At 46.5% G+C, this 18,022-nt stretch overlaps 9 protein-coding genes across 9 annotated transcripts; 7 read left to right on the top strand and 2 right to left on the bottom strand.

The window, feature by feature from the left end:
* Positions 1 to 292: 292 nt before the first annotated feature.
* Positions 293 to 2,338, top strand: FSST1_012968 (heterokaryon incompatibility protein-domain-containing protein; the record flags this gene model as incomplete). Its single annotated transcript, XM_083236241.1, has 1 exon — positions 293 to 2,338. One exon carries the CDS (start codon positions 293 to 295, stop codon positions 2,336 to 2,338), a length of 2,046 nt encoding a protein of 681 aa, XP_083082664.1.
* Positions 2,339 to 4,339: 2,001 nt separating this feature from the next.
* On the top strand, positions 4,340 to 5,610 carry FSST1_012967 (pectin lyase fold/virulence factor; the record flags this gene model as incomplete). The annotated part of the gene is made up of 3 exons (XM_083236239.1): positions 4,340 to 4,663; positions 4,725 to 5,114; positions 5,191 to 5,610. 3 exons carry the CDS (start codon positions 4,340 to 4,342, stop codon positions 5,608 to 5,610), a joined length of 1,134 nt encoding a protein of 377 aa, XP_083082663.1.
* A 594-nt stretch (positions 5,611 to 6,204) lies between these two features.
* On the top strand, positions 6,205 to 6,959 carry FSST1_012966 (RlpA-like double-psi beta-barrel-protein domain-containing protein-containing protein; the record flags this gene model as incomplete). Its single annotated transcript, XM_083236238.1, has 2 exons — positions 6,205 to 6,486; positions 6,543 to 6,959. The coding sequence occupies 2 exons, from the start codon at positions 6,205 to 6,207 to the stop codon at positions 6,957 to 6,959; spliced, it is 699 nt and encodes a 232-aa protein (XP_083082662.1).
* Positions 6,960 to 7,471: 512 nt separating this feature from the next.
* Positions 7,472 to 9,117, bottom strand: FSST1_012965 (aldehyde dehydrogenase; the record flags this gene model as incomplete). The annotated part of the gene is made up of 3 exons (XM_083236237.1): positions 7,472 to 8,062; positions 8,122 to 8,515; positions 8,585 to 9,117. 3 exons carry the CDS (start codon positions 9,115 to 9,117, stop codon positions 7,472 to 7,474), a joined length of 1,518 nt encoding a protein of 505 aa, XP_083082661.1.
* Positions 9,118 to 9,561: 444 nt separating this feature from the next.
* Positions 9,562 to 12,023, top strand: FSST1_012964 (Zn(II)2Cys6 transcription factor; the record flags this gene model as incomplete). Its single annotated transcript, XM_083236236.1, has 3 exons — positions 9,562 to 10,686; positions 10,743 to 10,994; positions 11,082 to 12,023. 3 exons carry the CDS (start codon positions 9,562 to 9,564, stop codon positions 12,021 to 12,023), a joined length of 2,319 nt encoding a protein of 772 aa, XP_083082660.1.
* Positions 12,024 to 12,087: 64 nt separating this feature from the next.
* Positions 12,088 to 12,882, bottom strand: FSST1_012963 (UbiX family flavin prenyltransferase; the record flags this gene model as incomplete). Its single annotated transcript, XM_083236235.1, has 2 exons — positions 12,088 to 12,526; positions 12,791 to 12,882. 2 exons carry the CDS (start codon positions 12,880 to 12,882, stop codon positions 12,088 to 12,090), a joined length of 531 nt encoding a protein of 176 aa, XP_083082659.1.
* A 374-nt stretch (positions 12,883 to 13,256) lies between these two features.
* FSST1_012962 (3-octaprenyl-4-hydroxybenzoate carboxy-lyase-domain-containing protein) lies at positions 13,257 to 14,909 on the top strand (the record flags this gene model as incomplete). Its single annotated transcript, XM_083236234.1, has 2 exons — positions 13,257 to 14,315; positions 14,373 to 14,909. 2 exons carry the CDS (start codon positions 13,257 to 13,259, stop codon positions 14,907 to 14,909), a joined length of 1,596 nt encoding a protein of 531 aa, XP_083082658.1.
* Positions 14,910 to 15,269: 360 nt separating this feature from the next.
* On the top strand, positions 15,270 to 15,716 carry FSST1_012961 (SRPBCC family protein; the record flags this gene model as incomplete). Its single annotated transcript, XM_083236233.1, has 1 exon — positions 15,270 to 15,716. The coding sequence occupies one exon, from the start codon at positions 15,270 to 15,272 to the stop codon at positions 15,714 to 15,716; it is 447 nt and encodes a 148-aa protein (XP_083082657.1).
* Positions 15,717 to 16,760: 1,044 nt separating this feature from the next.
* On the top strand, positions 16,761 to 17,534 carry FSST1_012960 (uncharacterized protein; the record flags this gene model as incomplete). Its single annotated transcript, XM_083236232.1, has 1 exon — positions 16,761 to 17,534. The coding sequence occupies one exon, from the start codon at positions 16,761 to 16,763 to the stop codon at positions 17,532 to 17,534; it is 774 nt and encodes a 257-aa protein (XP_083082656.1).
* Positions 17,535 to 18,022: the final 488 nt, after the last annotated feature.

Raw genomic sequence — 18,022 nt, 5'->3', positions numbered from 1 at the left:
GTATAAAGATAATCTCCGTGTGATTAGACATAACCGGTGCGGTTAATATACCAGAAAAGGAAACATATGATGTCAAATAATGAAGTAGTAAAGTTCGATTGGCTAGACTTTGCTTATCACGTGGAGAGTATTTCGCCTCTGTTGCGGGGTCATGAGAGTCAAGTCAGCCTCAGCCTCGACCTCAGGGCTTCGAGACTAAGTGATATTTTCGTGATCACAGCATCTTCACGAGAGATATTAAGTCAACAGAAGAAGTCCAGAAACTCTGAATTCCATACTTGCCACCCTCATGATGGATGAAACAACCTTGGCTTGTCTACCAAATAGTGCAAAGATCTATTCTGAATGTTGGGTTTATGAATATAAACCCCTCAGTGGTAGACAGATAAGACTGATTCGACTAAACCCAGCCGAACAAGAGAGTGACGAAATCAATGGCGAACTTGTTGTTAAAGTCCTAGAAGAGTTTTCGACTCGACAGAAGCTAAGCAATGCAAATGTAGCAGAACCAGAGCCTCCAAGCCCGGAGAGGTATGTTTGCTTCGACGCTATATCTTATGTTTGGGGCCAAACAACCTTTACAGATACCTTCGTCACTCCTCAAGGTTCCATCCCAATAACGGCCTCACTTGCTTCTATTTTACGACGACTTCGTGATAAGGAAAAAGAACAACTATACTGGGCTGATGGCCTTTGCATCAACCAGTCAGATATGACCGAGAAGGAGGTTCAAGTTGCTCTTATGGGCATCATCTACAGCTCCGCCAGAAAAGTCTTTTGCGATATTGGCGAAGACACAGAGGATACTGCGCTTTTGCTGGATGCTATGCAGCGTTACTGGAAACGAAACATTCGTCATGGCTTTAGAGTAGGTCAAGGCAGCTCCCTGATTCTGTCAGGCCCCTCTACCGCCAAGATTATGGACATCCCGTATCCAACAGATGAGGAAGCAGACGCGATCGAGGAAGTTAAGGGAGATGAATGGCCTAAAAGGCTATTCAAATTCTTCTCCGCGCCATGGTTTCACCGTCTCTGGATTGTTCAAGAGTTTGTCCTCGGACATGATGTAGTCATGGTCATTGGTCGTCGATTTATAAACTGGGGAGAGATCTGGGCAGGTTTTGTGGGTTATAAAGGAGTTGGACCGCCCTGGATGTCCGATGAATATACCCAAGATGATCTTACCGGTGTCCTGATGTCATACAACCTCATGTGCCTGGTTCGTTCTTCTCGTCGCATCGATCTCAATACGGCACATGGTCTTGAGTTCTACAAGATAATTAACATCGTCCTTTGTGGGGTCGAGATGAATCAGGCTGATTTGCCTATTTGCATGCTCCTCTTCTGTACACATGGGTGTACTAACCCGAGGGATCGTTACTTTGGCATTCTTGGAATGGTCAATGATGAGGATAAGGAAAAGACACGAAGCCTACGGCCTGACTATAAATCGCCTTTGAGAGATATAACTATGAGGTATTGGAAATACGCACTGCAGACCAAGTTTGGGGGGGAACTTATGCTCTCCGCCGGATTGCCAGGTCGGACTGAGGAATATCCTTCCTGGATACGAGATTTCTCAGTCCCTAAACCTTTAAGTCAGATCTGGATAGGAAATTCTCTGACTACAGCATGGCATACAGCAGGAGGGCCAACGAGTACTTGGTCTGCTACTTTTAGCAACCATGATCCAAACTTACTTTTTGTTGAAGGATGGTATATGGACGATGTCACAGAAAAGTCAATTCCAAGTATTGCCAATCGGTCCGGCTTCGCCTGGATGGCTCAGTGGATAGACGAGGCCTTTAGCTTTTATCAAGCTGGGTCGGAATCGTTGGATAATAATTTGGATAGACGTTATCCTCTGACAGGCGAGCCTGTTCATGAAGCTGCTCTCAAAGTAGTGATGGACTACAATCAAGCAGACACTATGGCTCCTGATGATAATCTGTTTAGAGCCATGCTACGAATAGGACTTTCTGTGCCGTCAGTAGTATCTACCGAGAGAGCTAAGGGCGATGATTTCGAAAAGCAACTCTTGTCTGCATTTGGAAAGGAAGTATACACTTTGCGACAGCTCTTCCGTCGGATTTCCCAGAAAAGAGGCATGAGACTTTATAAAACTGGAAAAGGGTTATTTGCAATGTTGCGTCCAGAAGTAGAGATCGGGGATTCGGTCTGGGTGCTTAAAGGATGCGGATTACCTGTTGTCTTGCGGCCAAGTTTGTTGCATCCTGGGTCGTTTGAGTTCGTTGGGGGTGGGTATGTATATGGAATTATGAACGGGGAGATGCTAGGCAAAGATGGTTTTACTTGGCAAACAGTCTCACTTAGATAAATATTATAACTATCATAAACTCCTACTGGGGAGTGGCGTTTGCATTTTGCTCTCCAATTTCAATATCTCCATCCTTGTGGGGAAGTTTAGCGGCTGCTGGGATGATAAGAAGGCTGCTGGTTGGGCCAGCGTGGTATACCTTCTGTTCTTTGCTTACCTTCGGAGCAATATGGGGCTCCAATCCGTGGGCAATGCCTGCAGACATCTGCCCATCTACACTGCGTGCTAAAGGCTATTATTTCGGAACAATGTCCAATTGGGGGGAAAACGTTGTCACTGTCAATATTGGCCAAACTTGCAAAAGCCTTGAACTAACTGTTTGACAGGGACTTATCACACCGCCTATGATTCATAATATTTGTTTTGGAACTCATGTCTTTATTCTGTGCCATTGCCACTGTTTAGATTCATTTCCTTGCCCCAGAAATGAATGGGGCCAACCTTGGAGCAGATAGTGGACTCTGTGCTCTAGGACAAGATCACTGGAGAGGAACGGGCAAAAAGGGATGAGATTCAAGTGGGTTTTTCTCTAGGCCATCTCAACTCCTTGGCAAACTACATAGAAACAAAAGGATGCAGCTTTAGGGATTCTCAAGGAACCACTCATTTCGTAGTAGAGAACACTAGTCTGTTAGCGATTCGCTGATCGTCGAGCACGAGAACGTTTCTTAAGTCATTCGATATTGTAAAGTAGGAAGCATCATTGGTGCTATATTCTTACAATTAAATTTATATTTTCGTGATATTTCACGAAGCAGTCTAGACAGCTCAGTCGCACTCACAACATCGCCTAAATTTACTACCTAATACCGTACAAACTCATGAAAATTTAGTAGCTTAGTGGGTCTGATTTTGTTTGAGATAGTGCATTATATAAGCAATATCCTCTATCTATCCCGCTTTCTGATTGATTGACCTTTGACATCTCTCCACTAAATCGGGCCTACTAAGCTACTCAATCTCGTGAGTTTGTACGGTATCTCTATCAATTTTCAGTTGAGCTGTCTAAACACAATTGTGTATGCGTCTCTTTATGACCTTCTACCCTACACCCTATGCGCTGGCTTGATGTGTAGCCGCCCAGTTGAGGCGGGATTTATTTACCTGGGGCGCTTGGGCCAGTTTTATTCGTGATTGCAGATTTGACGCTCGGATATAAGGATCCATTCGAATGTTTTATCTAAATTGATTGCTCGGTAATAGACAGGGGATTAAAGTTGTGGAGATCAGAACCCTCCCAAATAGCATGGTGTGGAAAGGGGTTACATGGCGTAATCTGCAACATATTGACCGTCCAGTGGTGGAAATATTAATACATTGTCTCATGACCACGGGAAGTGGGATTCGTCGGATATGTGTGCCGTTGCAACTGGCTTGAGATGCTTATCCGATACCCAGTCTCGGAGCCGATTGAGACTTCATGAGCGGGTGTAGCGAACTTGGCTTTGAAGAATTAATGATTGCAGCTGGAACATACATTGAAAAGACGATTCACTTTTCTCAATAGTAAACAAACTATTAAACCTTGGATAAAGCTGGATTGGAGTTGCTCTCCTTTTTTTTAAGTCCCGTTGACAGCTTAAATGGTTCCTAACGGGCTCGGATCTAACTAATTATGCACTACTAACCGAACACAGTAACTTAGCAACGCCAGCCTAGTATCGTAAGCTTGGCCTTAGCTCGCTCCTTGATAATCTGTTATTCACAGTCTAATGTATAGAAACGTTCGAGAATGGAAATGCGGAGCTGGCACCTTCCGGTCTAGCCTTACTTGAGATATTATACCGAAGCTAGGGGCGGAGGTTCTCAATCATGACTATGGAACTATCTACATACCAGCAAGTTTAGTAGTTTTAGTCAAGTAGTGGTTGTAAGCTATATGCCGTGATCCGTTATCCATGTAAGGTGGTCTATTATATAAGAGCTATTGAATATCCAGAACAAAATGAATATCTAACCACCACATCTCGACCAGTTTGTTAATCCATTCTCTACTACACCATGAGACTTGAAATTCTTTTCGCACCCGCACTTGCGGCCTTTGTGCGAGCTGCTGGCGTCACTGGTGCCGCTGAAGGATTTGCCAAAGGCGTCACAGGCGGTGGCTCAGCCACTGCCGTTTACCCTACCACAACTGCCCAACTCGTGTCTTATCTCGGTGACTCATCTGCCCGAGTTATCATCTTGGACCGAACTTTTGACTTTACTGGAACTGAAGGCACGACCAGCGCCACTGGCTGTGCTCCCTATGGTACAGCTTCTGCCTGTCAGCTTGCCATCAATAAGGATGACTGGTGTACCAACTATCAGCCTAACGCACCCAAGGTCAGTGTCAAGTTGTGTTTGTATTTAGTCTACAGCCTTTTTTAACATCTCAATCTTACAGGTCAGTGTCAAGTATGACAATGCTGCGTTGAATCCCATTCTCGTGGGATCGAACAAGAGTCTCGTCGGCGTAGGAAGCAAGGGAATTATCAAGGGCAAGGGCCTTTATATCGCAAAGGGTGTTAAGAATGTTATTGTCCAAAACATTCATATCACAAACCTTAACCCTCAATACGTCTGGGGTGGCGATGCTATCGCCCTCGATAACACCGATCTTGTTTGGATTGACCATGTTACCACGTCTCTTATTGGCCGCCAACACATTGTGCTTGGCAACAATGCAAGCAACCGAGTTACTATCTCGAACCACAAGCTTGATGGTGCCACATCTTGGTCTGCCACATGCAACGGCTATCACTACTGGGGCATGTACTTCACAGGCTCTGCTGACGTACGTACCTTTCCTTGTCTTCTATCCAACGAGATGATTGCCTGTCTCTTGTTTGACAACATACTAATTTGAATAGACCGTTACTTTCAAGAACAACTACATCTATAAGACCTCTGGTCGTGCCCCCAAGGTCGGCGGAAACACCCTTCTTCACGCCGTCAACAACTACTGGTACGATAATGCCGGACATGCCTTTGAGATTGGTGCTGGTGGCCAGGTCGTCGCCGAAGGCAACATTTTCCAGAACGTAGCTACACCACTTGAGGCATCAAGCTTCGCTGGCAAGCTCTTCGCCAGCCCCAGCACCGCTGCTAATGCTGTCTGCTCGTCTTACCTCGGCCATGTATGCCAAGTCAACGGCTTTGGAAGCTCTGGCACTCTTTCAGGCAGCACCACTGATTTCCTGACTAACTTCAGTGGTAAGAACGTCGCTTCTGCCGCCGCTTACTCTAGTATCACTGGTCTGTCGTCCAGCGCTGGCTTTGGCACTATCTGAACTTTCATCGATTTGGGAAAGTGAAGGTATTGAAGGAATTATTTTAACATTCAGAGGCACACTATTTATCTATACAGTTTCAAAGTAAATACAATTATTGCACTTAATAAGATTCCTTTTAGTTTATTAAATTTAATTGAATAGATAAAACCAGTTAAATGCAAGAGCTTTCGGAGTAGTCAAGGATGACAAGGATTCATCTGCTCTTGTGATTAGCGTCTCCGCCACTTTTGCTAATCTGAAACGATTAGCGTGAACTTTGGTTCGGAAACCGGCACCAAAGAAGCCATGATTGGACATCAACGGAAGAGATTATAGTTACGAGGTACTAGAAACACGTGGGCATGGAAGACGGAAGGCTAGAATATACCACAGAGAACTTCCATATGATGACAGGCAGGGGTTAGTTGTAGCTTGTGGTATGCCTTGGAGATGACAGGACCACAAGATGATCTGAAACGAAATTACTTGGCATTATATAAGGCTGACTTCTCTCCAATATTGAAAGATCATCACAATTCATATCACATTCTCTTTAATATAATCTCTTATTTGTTGCTTCAAACTATTTTCACTCTTTTTCGCCATTTCAAAATGTTCGCCAGCTACCTTGTCAGCCTCCTGGCCGTTACCTCGACGGTCGCCAATGCCGCGGCTGTCTCGCCAGTTTTCACCGGCTTGGGAACCCGTTACGGCGACGCCGACGGCTGTACTGAGGAAAACTGCTGGCAGAACGGTGCTTGCAGCTTCGTTGGGTACGACTTGCCTCCTGGCATCGATGGAACCACCTGTGTCTCTGACGAGATCTGGAACAAGGGTGCCAACTGTGGTGGTTGCATCCAGGTTACTTACAAGAGCAAGACTCTCAAGGTCATGGTAAGCCATGGGGAATTCTGATAAAACATAGACCAATAGCTAATCCATGTGTTCAGGTCACCAACAGGACTGGAGGCGACAAGAACCATCTTGACATGACCCCTGCGACATGGAACAAACTCACCAACAACATGAAGGGAGGCGGTGTCGACGGCATCAAGTGGAAGTGGATCGAGTGTCCTCTCCGCTCTGCTCCTCTCCAAGTCCACATGCACGGTGGCGCCTCCAAGTACTGGTTCGCCGCTACAATCGAGAACATGACCCACCGTGTCAAGGCTGTCCATGTCAGTAGTGACAGTGGAAAGACCTGGAAGGCTTGCTATCTCAAGGACCCCAACATGTGGATGCTTGCCGGTACTCTGCCCAGTGACTCTGCTTGGGTCCGCGTTACCAGCGTGAACAACAAGCAGGTTGTTGTTAAGAACGTCGCCCTCAAGAGTGGTAAAGTCACCAAGGGTACTGCTAACTTCTAAGCTGAAGTTATATCCGACAATGGAGCATCTGAGAGCTTAGTTAGGTTCGATGGACATTGAGTCATAAATTCTTGTACATAAACTGAACACATTTGGCTATACTGGCAGTGGAAAAAGGTATATCGGACTATAACTATTGTCGCAACGCCTAAAGCTAGATGCAGGGCGTAGGACATGAATAAATATGATGCGACGAACTATCACGTGCACTAGCAGCTGAATGAGATCGGTGAGTACCTATGTTGCATGGAATTCACCGATCTAGCCGTCCTATAAATGCATAAATAACATTGGGTCTATAAGGAAAAGGATTTAAATATTTATTAGTTATAACTCTAGCTAAGACCTCTTTAATATATATTTTTAACTATAATTTATATAATTAATAGAGATATTATTCTCTAAGTAGCTATATATTTTAGCAAGTTTTAATATAAATAAATCTAATAAGTTTTAATAAAGCTTTTTCTATTTTACTTAGTAAAAGAGGGGTTATAGATAGTATATAAGTATTACTCCATCCAGGTAACTGTCTTATAATAAAGAAACTCGTCTAGTCCTTGAGAGCTATTAAATCTACCATATCCACTATTCTTTACACCCCCGTGAGGGAGAGAAGACTCATCATGTACTGTCATAGAGTTAATATGGACTGCCCCTGACTCCAAATCATCAGCTAGATCAAAGGCTGCCTTCAAATCCTTAGAGAAAATCGAAGCAGTCAAGCCGTATTCTGTGTCATTTGCCAAATCTAGCGCTTCACGGCGCGTCTGAAATGTGAAAAGGGATACACTGGGGCCAAACGACTCCTGTGAGTATATGTTCATGTTTTTTTTTACGTTACCGAGGACGACAGGTCTCATCTTAGTCTCCGTCTCATGGGCATGTTCATCCCCAAAGATCTTGACCTGATGTGCTCCTTTGGATATGGCATCTGAGACAAGGTCGCGATTACGACTGGCCGAGGCTGAGGTCACCACAGCAGGCGTATCATGTGCGATGCCAAAGTTCTTTCTAATGACATGGCCAAGGAGATCCTGGAATTCGGACGCGATAGATTCGTGAACAATAATGCGTTCCGTGGACATGCCGATTTGGCCAGCCTGTTTACCTTATCAGTAAAGGTCGGTTTTGTCATATTTAGGAACCGAGAATCACTTACGTTGAGGAAAGCTCCTTGTACGCAATGGCGAGCAGCTTGTTCCAGATCAGCGTCCTTGAGTACGATTGCACTGGCCTTTCCTCCAAGCTCCATCAAGACGGGCTTCAAGTGCTTCCCAGCAGTGGCTGAGATGATCCTCCCGACTCTAGTACTGCCAGTAAAGTTGATCTTCTTGACAAGTGGGTGTGAGATAAGGCTGTCGATGGTGCTAGCCGCTTCAGCCGGTGAATGGAATAGCAAGTTTAAGCACCCATCAGGCAGACCAGCCTCACGTAGGACGTCGTAGATTGCCCAGTAACATCGAGGTGTATATTCTGAGCCTTTCAAAATTGTCGTATTGCCAGTAGCTAGAGCAAATAGGACTGATCGAAGGCCGAGGTTATAAGGCGCATTCCTTTGAACATCGTGCATTAGCAATGCTATGTCACTATACCACGGAACCAAGTACTGGGGTCCTTCTTACCAAGGCGCTATTCCAAGCACAACTCCATACGGTCTTTTCTGTACTATAGCTTGCATACCTTGATGGATAGATTCCGGAGCAGCACCTGTCATAGCCCCAGCTATCCCACCAGCAGTATCCCGCAACCCTTCAATTGCGACTCTAAGGATAAAGTCTTGGTAGAACTTATTGGCGCCGATCTCATGATGCATATATTCCCCCAGCTCGGCGCGTCGGCGGTCCATTATATCGGCGGCCTTGAGGAAGATATCCCGTCTGCTCGAAGCTTTCGTTTTAGACCAATCTTTGAAAGCATTATGGGCACTTTGGACAGCCTTTTGTACATGCTCATGCTTGGCGCAGGAAAAAGACCATATTTCTTTATTGGTCAAAGGGCTGGTGACTGGAAAAGATTGGGAAGTGTGTACCTGCTGGCCATTGATGATAAGCGGCACTGAAAAGTTGGTACTGGGGCTTCTATGTCCTCTAGACAGAGAAAGGGCGCCTGCGCCTTGGTTGACATAAGCCGTCCGTCTCACGGGTGATTTCAACATACTGGTGGTAGTGCAATGGTCTGAGGTTCTGATTTTACAACTTGGTTCACCATGGGCAGCTATATTAAGGTATTTAGAGGACTCCACTTAAACACTGGCAAGCGTCTCAGTTTCGGAATATCCGCCTCCAGTGGGAAAGAAGACTCCCCGAGACGGAACATGCATCTACAACAGAAGGAAAGATTCTTCCAACATGGAGTGTACTGAAGCTGTCTAACATTTTCGTTACTCGATTGGTTGATGGTTTCTTAAGCTTTCGCTCGGGATGGAAGATATGTCTGACAAATCGTCGGTTGGCGCTAGTTCTAGCTCCGGTCCTCGGAATTGTGGTTTCACCGGAACCAATTTAAAACTTCGGAACAGTGTTGTATTCCGCTCCCACTTAGTTATTCCCTTTCCGTCTCCTCTTTTCCTAAATTTAGCCCTTCCACGGCAAACAACATAATGGATTCACGCGGCACCAAAAGACCAAGAAACTCATTACCTACTGTTACAAGCAAGCAACGAGCTCCATATGTTGCTCGTGCATGTATCCCTTGTCGACGACGGAAAGGCAAATGCGACGGTCAACAGCCATGCGACTACTGCGAAAACCGGGGTCAGACATGCCTCTATGATGGAGAGAGTGTTCCACCAGCTACAGATACAGTTACAGCCACAGCTACAGCTACGGTTACCAGAGCTCCAGCACAGCCATCAGCGCTCCAAAGCGACGAGTCTAATCGAAGCCCTTCGCAACCTTTGACGCCGGCCGCAGCCAATGGTCCACCGTCTCCAGTCAGTTCCGGGGCACCAAATGTACTCAGTAGTGGATGTGGAAGCAGCAATGACAGTGATCTCAGGGGCCAGGTTGCAAGTCTTCGCTCCCAGTTACAACAAGTCAAGGCCATGGTTGAAGCACAAAGTAATGGGACGCCAAGCCTAGGATCAATTGCTTCAACTCAACCGTTGCAAGCACCTGTTGACCATACAAGCACGTCAAATAGACAGCTGCATGCCACTCAAACAGATACCACTTCAAACTCCGCTAGCCATTGCTTTTACGGTCCTACAAGTCCAGACTATAGCATGAACCTGGTACAAATCACTTTGCGACAACTAGGCTATCTTACATCATTATCGCACCATCCCATGCTACCAAGTGTAGATAGTAACGATGCTCTGTCGTCATCAATACCACATTGGCAGCCCAGACGCCACTTTGACCGGCATCAGCTAATGCAATTCCGGTCATGGCTATCGCTGCAGGAAGCCAAAGATGCTGTGGATACATACCACAGGGTTATAGGAGAATTGCACCCGTTTATCGACATTGACAGGATTAGAAGCCAACTGGAATCATGCTACTCAAGTGATGAGAACCAATCTTTGGACGGGAAGAGCAACCAGCCTGACGATGACGATCTGATCATCTTGGTCCTCATGCTGGCTACAGTAGCACAAGCCTCAAAAGATACTTTACTTGCAAAGATGGCATCCGTTCTGCATTCCAACCTTATGCACTCAGCTAATGCTGCTGTTACATCTCCTACAACTAGTATTAAACAAGTCACCATCGCCTTACTACTGGTAAACAACCCAGCCACCTAATTTCTTATCATAACATACTAACATAATTGATCAAGGGCTACTATTATTCCTTTCATGACCTCTCACGGCTTGCATTGAGGTTCTGTGGCACAGCTGGACGCATGTTGATGGACCTCGGCTTCCACAACAGCGACATGTTGAATCACATTCTCAAGACTGATTCTCAACGTAAAGAGGCTTCTGCTATGATGTGCTCTGTAATTATCCTCGATCGTCAATGGAGTGCTATGACTGGCTTGCCCGCAAACTTCCCCAATGCCGCGTTTAGTCCTATGTCTATGTACATAGTGAGTCACCTAGCCTTGCTTTTCACAACATACCTAAAGACATCGATGACATACACTGAGCGTATCCGCTAACTTGGAATGCTATAGGATGACATGCCATATACGAAAGCCATGTACATGCTCATCCTCATCAGCGACAGATTCGACGAACCTATATCCCTCGCGGCCAGGGGAAATACCCGTATCGACGACGATGTTATGGAACTCTTAGTTTTCCAGATCCAACAGTGGCAGAAAAAGTGCGTCGGGGATAAAGATCTATCTGACATGGAGACTTGGTTTATTGAACCATCGAACTTACCTCCGTCATGGTTGTTACTACTGATCTTCCGAGCTTCGTCGATAAAGAGTCTTCTGCTACGTCCTTATTTCTTTCCCACATCGGATATCGAGAAAAGCAGATTATACCTCCCACAGGCCATGGAACTAGCAGACAATGTCACAGAATCACTATTTAAACTGGACAGTACCACGGACATGTACCATAACCAGCGACCATACTACCAGCACATTCTGGCGTCCATTTGTGCTCTTATGTTTCTAGTGGCGGGCTACGTTGAGGAGCATCGCTCAACCATGTTACCGTACTTAACGCCAGGATACGACGACCAAATTCGTGAATGCTTTGTACGAGCACGCAAGCTATCACAGAAGTACGGAGATGTGTCTACGGCCGCAAACATTTTAGGGAAAAGGATTCAAGAACTCTGTCATGCTATGGAAACATACGGTAAAGCACATAGAGAGGTCCCTCGGGAAGCAAATCCGTCTACAACACCCGTTGCCCCCCAAAGCAATGTCACGTTTGCAGATTCCTCTACGACACCACAACAAATTACTCTTGACAATGAGACTCGAGAAATGGCCTTTGTCTCTAAAGCAGATCGTACATTTGAGGCTGAATTAAACCCCTTCGGCGCGAACTTTGGCTTTGAGTTCTCGATGAATGGTGATCATGGTCTGCAGGATGCTCCGCCATGGGTGTTGCGGGGATGGCCTGCTAATTCTCACAGTTTTCTGTTTCAATGAGCGGGCTTTGTTCACGAAGAGGATTCTAATTGGTGTGGTGATGCTCGAAGCTCATATAAATTTGTCAAACAGTTCCTCCAGCAGCTTCTTTATATTGCGAGTGCGACTTAGCCTGACTTCTCTTGAATCCCTCCCATCGTTCAAACCCATCAGTGAATATACCCATCATATCCAACATCCTTCCAGCACTTTGACCAACAATATCCTGGATACTCGCAGGCCTGGTATAGAAAGCTGGAACAGGAGGAAAGATAATGGCGTTGGCGCGACGAAGAGCAAGCATATTCTCAAGATGAATAGAACTCAGAGGTGTTTCCCGAATAGCTAGGAGTAATTTGCGATCTTCCTTGAGTGTGACATCGGCGGCTCTTGATATAAGGTCATCACAGTAACCAGATCGCACTGCAGTAAGAGTTTTCATGCTACAAGGAACGATCATCATTCCATCATGCTGGAAGGATCCTGAAGCGATTGGTGCTGAGCGATCTTTTGCGGTGTATGATCTACTCGCAAGGCCTCAAATATCAACTTCCTATTTCAGTGTGGCTAATGCCCATTTGCTAATAACGAGATGAGTCTCCACGCCCAGGTGGCGGAGAAGGGTCAAGATGTGGATCGCGTAGGGAGGTCCTGTTGCACCGGTAATCCCAACAACGATCCTCTTTGGCCTTGTTGGTTCCAAAGACGGGAGAGTATTCCCATGAACCTGATCTTGTGCTCCGCCCCTGAACAAGTACGATTGGCCTGTGGATAACAGCCTCACATACGGTCTTTGTGTTGAGTGTGTGGTGTGGCAGAGTATGATCCTTTTTGGAGACACTCCGAGAAGCTGACGTGTGGCAAATGAGACAGCTTTCATGGTGAGTAAAATGTCGTGTAGCGGTTATACAATGCAGAAAGTCTAGTTCTCTTTATACTCTTTTGATTGCTTGTCTCCATCTGGGTGATATTATTCCAAGAGGCTTTTGTACTAGTCGTTATACCTCAGCGGAACAACAGCATTATTTACGCCTGGACTGGCCATCGGACCGGTTTACGGGGTTCCGCATGGCTTGGTAGCCTATTCCTGCTTTCCGTTCCGGTCTGCCGGAACTACCCCTCAAGTCCTTAACGCGTGAATTGGACCTCTATCATTGATAGAAGGTCATAAATCCGATCGTAGCCACAAACATTGGGTGTCATTGTCGCAGTGTAACGGCATTCACCCATCGCATTTGGGAGATTTGTCACACCATGTTTCGGTTAACACGCCATCAAATCCTTTTATCCTTAAAAACTTCACCAATCAGGATTCGCCCTTATTCTGGCAAAGCGTCACCAGACTCGAATCAAGGCGACCCACAGCTTGACTTCCGTAGCTTTGTGGAGGTGCTTCGAAAAGATGGAGATCTTGTCGATATCGATCAAGAAGTTGACCCCAATCTCGAAGTTGGGGCGATTTTGAGAAGAGTCAGCGAAACTAACGCTAAAGCGCCGCTTTTCCACAACGTTAAAGGCGCTCGAGATGGCCTGTGGAAGATATTTGGAAACGCTGCCAGCCTTCGAAGCGACGACAAGTTCCGATACGGTCGGATTGCTCGTAGCGTCGGCCTTCCTCCTGACTCGAGTTGGAAGGATATCCTCGAAAAGATGCGCCTTGCTTCAACGCGAGACCCGTTGCCTCCAAATATTCTTTCGACTGGCCAATGTAAACAAAACAAGATTTTTGGGGATGACATAGATCTCACGAATCTACCAGTTCCGCTACTGCATCAAGGTGATGGCGGCAAGTATCTTCAAACCTGGGGAGTCCATGTCTTGGAGACACCGGATAAATCCTGGACGAACTGGTCTATCTTTCGAGGCATGGTCCATGACAAGAGACGTTTGGTATGCCTCGTGATTCCTGGACAACACAACTCCATGATCCGAGATCAGTGGCTGAAACAGGGCAAAGATAAGGTTCCCTGGGCTTTATCGCTTGGCGCTCCACCAGCAGCAAGTATTGCTGCGTCGATTCCACTACCCCTTGGTGTTTCAGAGGGAGACTACGTGAGCGCACTCGCTGAGAAGCCACTTGATATGGTGAAATGCGAATTGAGTGACCTTCTCGTACCCGCAAACAGCGAGATTATCCTTGAAGGCACATTTTCTCTTAAGGATAAGGCTCTTGAAGGCCCGTTTGAGGACTACATTGGTATGCATTTTGAGGGTGAAGCTGGAAATCAGCCCCTCTTCACTGTGAATGCTATTACCTATCGCGATGATGCCATTCTGCCTGTTTCTGTGCCCGGCCGACTGACAGATGAATCGGTAAGTTTGCGAAGCCAAGTCCTTCTTCACGATTGCATACTGACTGTATTGTTCTAGCACACAACAGCTTCAATGGCATCAGTCCAGTTATTGGAAGCTTTGCAAGAGCATAACCTTCCGATCAAAGACGCAGTCGCCCCTCTAGAGACCCTTGCAACATGGTGCGTGCTACAGGTTGACAATAAGAAGCTTGCCGAGATGAAGACGAACCCCGATGAACTCTGCACAAAGATTGGCAACATAGCCTTTAAATCTAAAGCAACCATGTTAATTAACCGCATCTTGTTGATTGGGGATGATGTAGATATCCATAACTGGACCGATGTCATATGGGCATACACGTCGCGTTGCCGACCAGGTATCGACGAATATGTGCTTGACGAGGTGATGGGTCTTCCGCTTACTCCATATCGGAAATATGGTCGTGGAAGTTCTGTCAAAGGAGGCAAAATGGTGTCCAATTGCCTTTTAGCTATGGAATACGACGGAAAAATAATTTTTAGGGGTGTGGATTTTCGATCTTCGTATCCCCCAGACCTTCAGGAGAAGATCGAAGGCAGGTGGACGCAAATGGGATTTGATGTAGTTCGATAGAACTAGAACATAGAGTGGCTAGGTGGTTTATTTACCCCTCTCAGGATTGTTCTTCTCTTGTGTATTGAGTGATACGCCTCGATTCCGACACTCCCGGAATCTCTTGACTTGGCGGTGAGCCAAGTTGAGGCATGAGAGCACTCACCAAATGGAATTTGTTCAGTCAATCACAGGGCGGCATTTCATAACACTACTCCACATTGCGGCACTATTTATATCGACTGCACAATCTAGTTATCCCAAGTTATACTTTACCTCTTCTTATTACCAGTCTCATCCTATTTACCACTCTCAAGACTTCAGGCTGTTATCATCATTGCAAATATGTCAGTAACTCAAGAACTTGGCAATCGCATCATCATGGCTTCCGCCCAAGAAGTCATCGATGCCCCTCCCAGCGAAGTATGGCTATTCATCTCCGCCATCGGAGCCGAAAGAATTCTTATTCCTGGATGTACAAAGTCGGTCCTTCTCGAGGGCCAGGGCAAAGGGGCTCTGAGACGCATCTACTTTGGTGACGTGTCATTCGACGAGAGGATCTTAGAGTGCGACCATGCATCGTACAAGTTCAAATACGAAGTCATCGAGCCATCAGCAAGCCCTGCTCGTGGGGTACTTGGTGTTGTAAAGCTGGAACCTATGGGGGAGAATCAGACGATAATTTCTTGGGCGACAGGAGCAGAGATCATTGCACCAGAGGCTAAAGAAGCAATCCTTCAACAGGCTCAGTATTTGTGTCATGGACAGATCACGTCCCTGAAGATGCTTGTGCGGGCTACTACAAAGAGCTTCCAGGTAGTGGAGTAAGAGTGTCGCCCGAACGCGAGATTAAATAGTTTTCTAATGATTATTGCCTACTTGCAGCAGTAATTGTATTAAAGGCTCTATCCTCAGTAGAAGATCACCATTAAGGAGTGTGAGAACAGAGAAGCACGCCGAGAAATCGCCCGCTGAGCAATAACAGCCATCTCTTGCCACTATATACAACGATAATTGCGAGAGGGTTAGGGCCTTGCACTCCTCCCAAAATACCCGATAGATCGTGGGTCGTATGCGTTGATAAGAGCGTCAGGCCGAGTAACCTTGGGGTAGTGAACTCTGACGGGTAAGTGAGCAGTTTTAGGGGCCTATGATATTACAAGCACCGCATAGACAAAAGCTTATCTTGCTCCCTTCTCATCGAATCAGGCCAGGTATCTCCCGTATTTTGAAGAGCCAGCGTTCTTGACAGCGAGCGAAGTTAAACGAGAGATACGTTCTAGAATAATGAAGCACGGCAGGCACCTCAAAGTAGAATTCCAGTTATGAGACCCTCACTAACCTCGTTGTTAAGCTCTAATGACGAGTGATATCGAAGGAGGGTCTTGTTCCGAAATACGCCTGTTCGGAAACCCGGAACGTCGGAATGCAAGACATTAGTTAGCGTAACCGCAGCTCCGATCTCTCGTTGGGACTCAATGACTTGGGAACACCCAGAGAGGACCGAAAAAAGGATGTTAATCTCTGTATTACGAAGCCACCATTTGGGAATCTCCCCGAGTTCCGACAACCCGCTCATGTTGCAGACTCTACCAGAACGCAACGCCGTGTTAGTCATGATGAATAATTACAAACCGGCAAGATTATCATCCCGCCTTAAGCAACGCTATTCATCTAGCTACGAGGCCACGATGTATTTAAATAGAGGGTCAAGATGACTTGGATCGTACTGAAATGAAACAAGCACAAACACACATTTCAATACAATACAACCTCCTTACAGCAATCACGATCTCCAATATCAACTGTAAGTGCCTTGGTAGTAATCCCTTCTGCAGCCACTAACTATCCTGCAGCAACAACACATTCAATATGTCTCACATCAAGGGTTATTCTGTCGGCGACATTGAGACCAAGGCGGCGTTTACTTCGGAAATCGAGGTAGAGGGCCTTCCGTCCCTCCAAGACGTTGTCAACTCCCAGGAGATCCACCGACAAACCATGGATACGCGCCCTGGAATGTACCTCAAGTACCTCCCCCATCGATACGAGCCTGTTAATGGCGAATTGCGCAGCGGTGGTGCCTATCTCTTCGACACCCCCGAAAATGCGTCTGATTACTGGGACTGGACAGCCAATGTCTTTGAGCCTGAAGCCGGCGTCAAGTTCTGGAATCTTCCCCTGTTCAAGACTTCCAAGCGATTCATGTGGGACGTCATTGGAGCCACGAACTTTGCACCCGTTGACACGCACGCCGTTGGTCGGTTCCAACGCTGGAGTTACGATGGAGCAAATATCGAGGAGCAGCTACGACGTGTCTTCCCGGATCTCAAGAAGCGGGCCAAGGATCAAGGAGCAGCTGCATTCTGGCTACTTCATCAACCTGAGGAAAAGTTGATCGGCATTCAACTCGCGTTCCCCAAGGCTCAAGGCGTTGAGTTCCTGACGGTCGGGATCGAGTCGCTAGCTGCAGCTGCAAACCAAGTTTCACTGGGCAGCTTTTTCCCCATCTCCATCAGGATGAAGAAGGTTGTTGATTGGACCAGTTTGTTTTTGGCCATCTGGCTTCCCAGGTCTCGTCTCGAAGGTGGAGTTCCTTATTCTTCACCCATGTATCCCACGCTCCCTGACGTCCAGGAGAAATAGGGCTCTGAAGTCGGCAGGTGCCAGGGGTATGCTTTTGCAGATGATTGCAAGCGAGAGGTGTTTTTATCTCTCTCTCGACTACTTTCCCCCTGTTCATTACAGTCATCTGCATTTGCATCATCGGTGGGCTGGGCGTATGGGAGATTGTATTAGACAGGACATAGTGTAGTGAATATCAAATGGTGGTGGCCATTGCGTCAGTTCGTTTTCACCTGTATTGTCAACTGTGAGCCGTGATGCCATAATCTGCTCGTTTTCCGCAAAACTATAAGTTCGTTCAACTGGTACAAAAACGCACTGACTCCTGAATGATAAAAGCCAGCCTCAAGTGACAGGTAACGAATGTGAATAAGGGCTTGGCCAACACCAGTTAGAGCTAGTCTACCAGTCAAGGAATCTCATCACAGCCAGGTTAAGTGCACGTGACACCAGGGTGTTCTGTGCGGTCTCTAAGGTTACGTATGGGCCCCTCAATTAGTGTCTACCCT

This window comes from Fusarium sambucinum, chromosome III (assembly GCF_050947815.1).
Source record: "Fusarium sambucinum isolate potato_lamoka chromosome III, whole genome shotgun sequence".
Lineage (NCBI taxonomy): Eukaryota > Fungi > Ascomycota > Sordariomycetes > Hypocreales > Nectriaceae > Fusarium > Fusarium sambucinum.
This window is presented reverse-complemented; position numbering and strand designations above follow the sequence as displayed.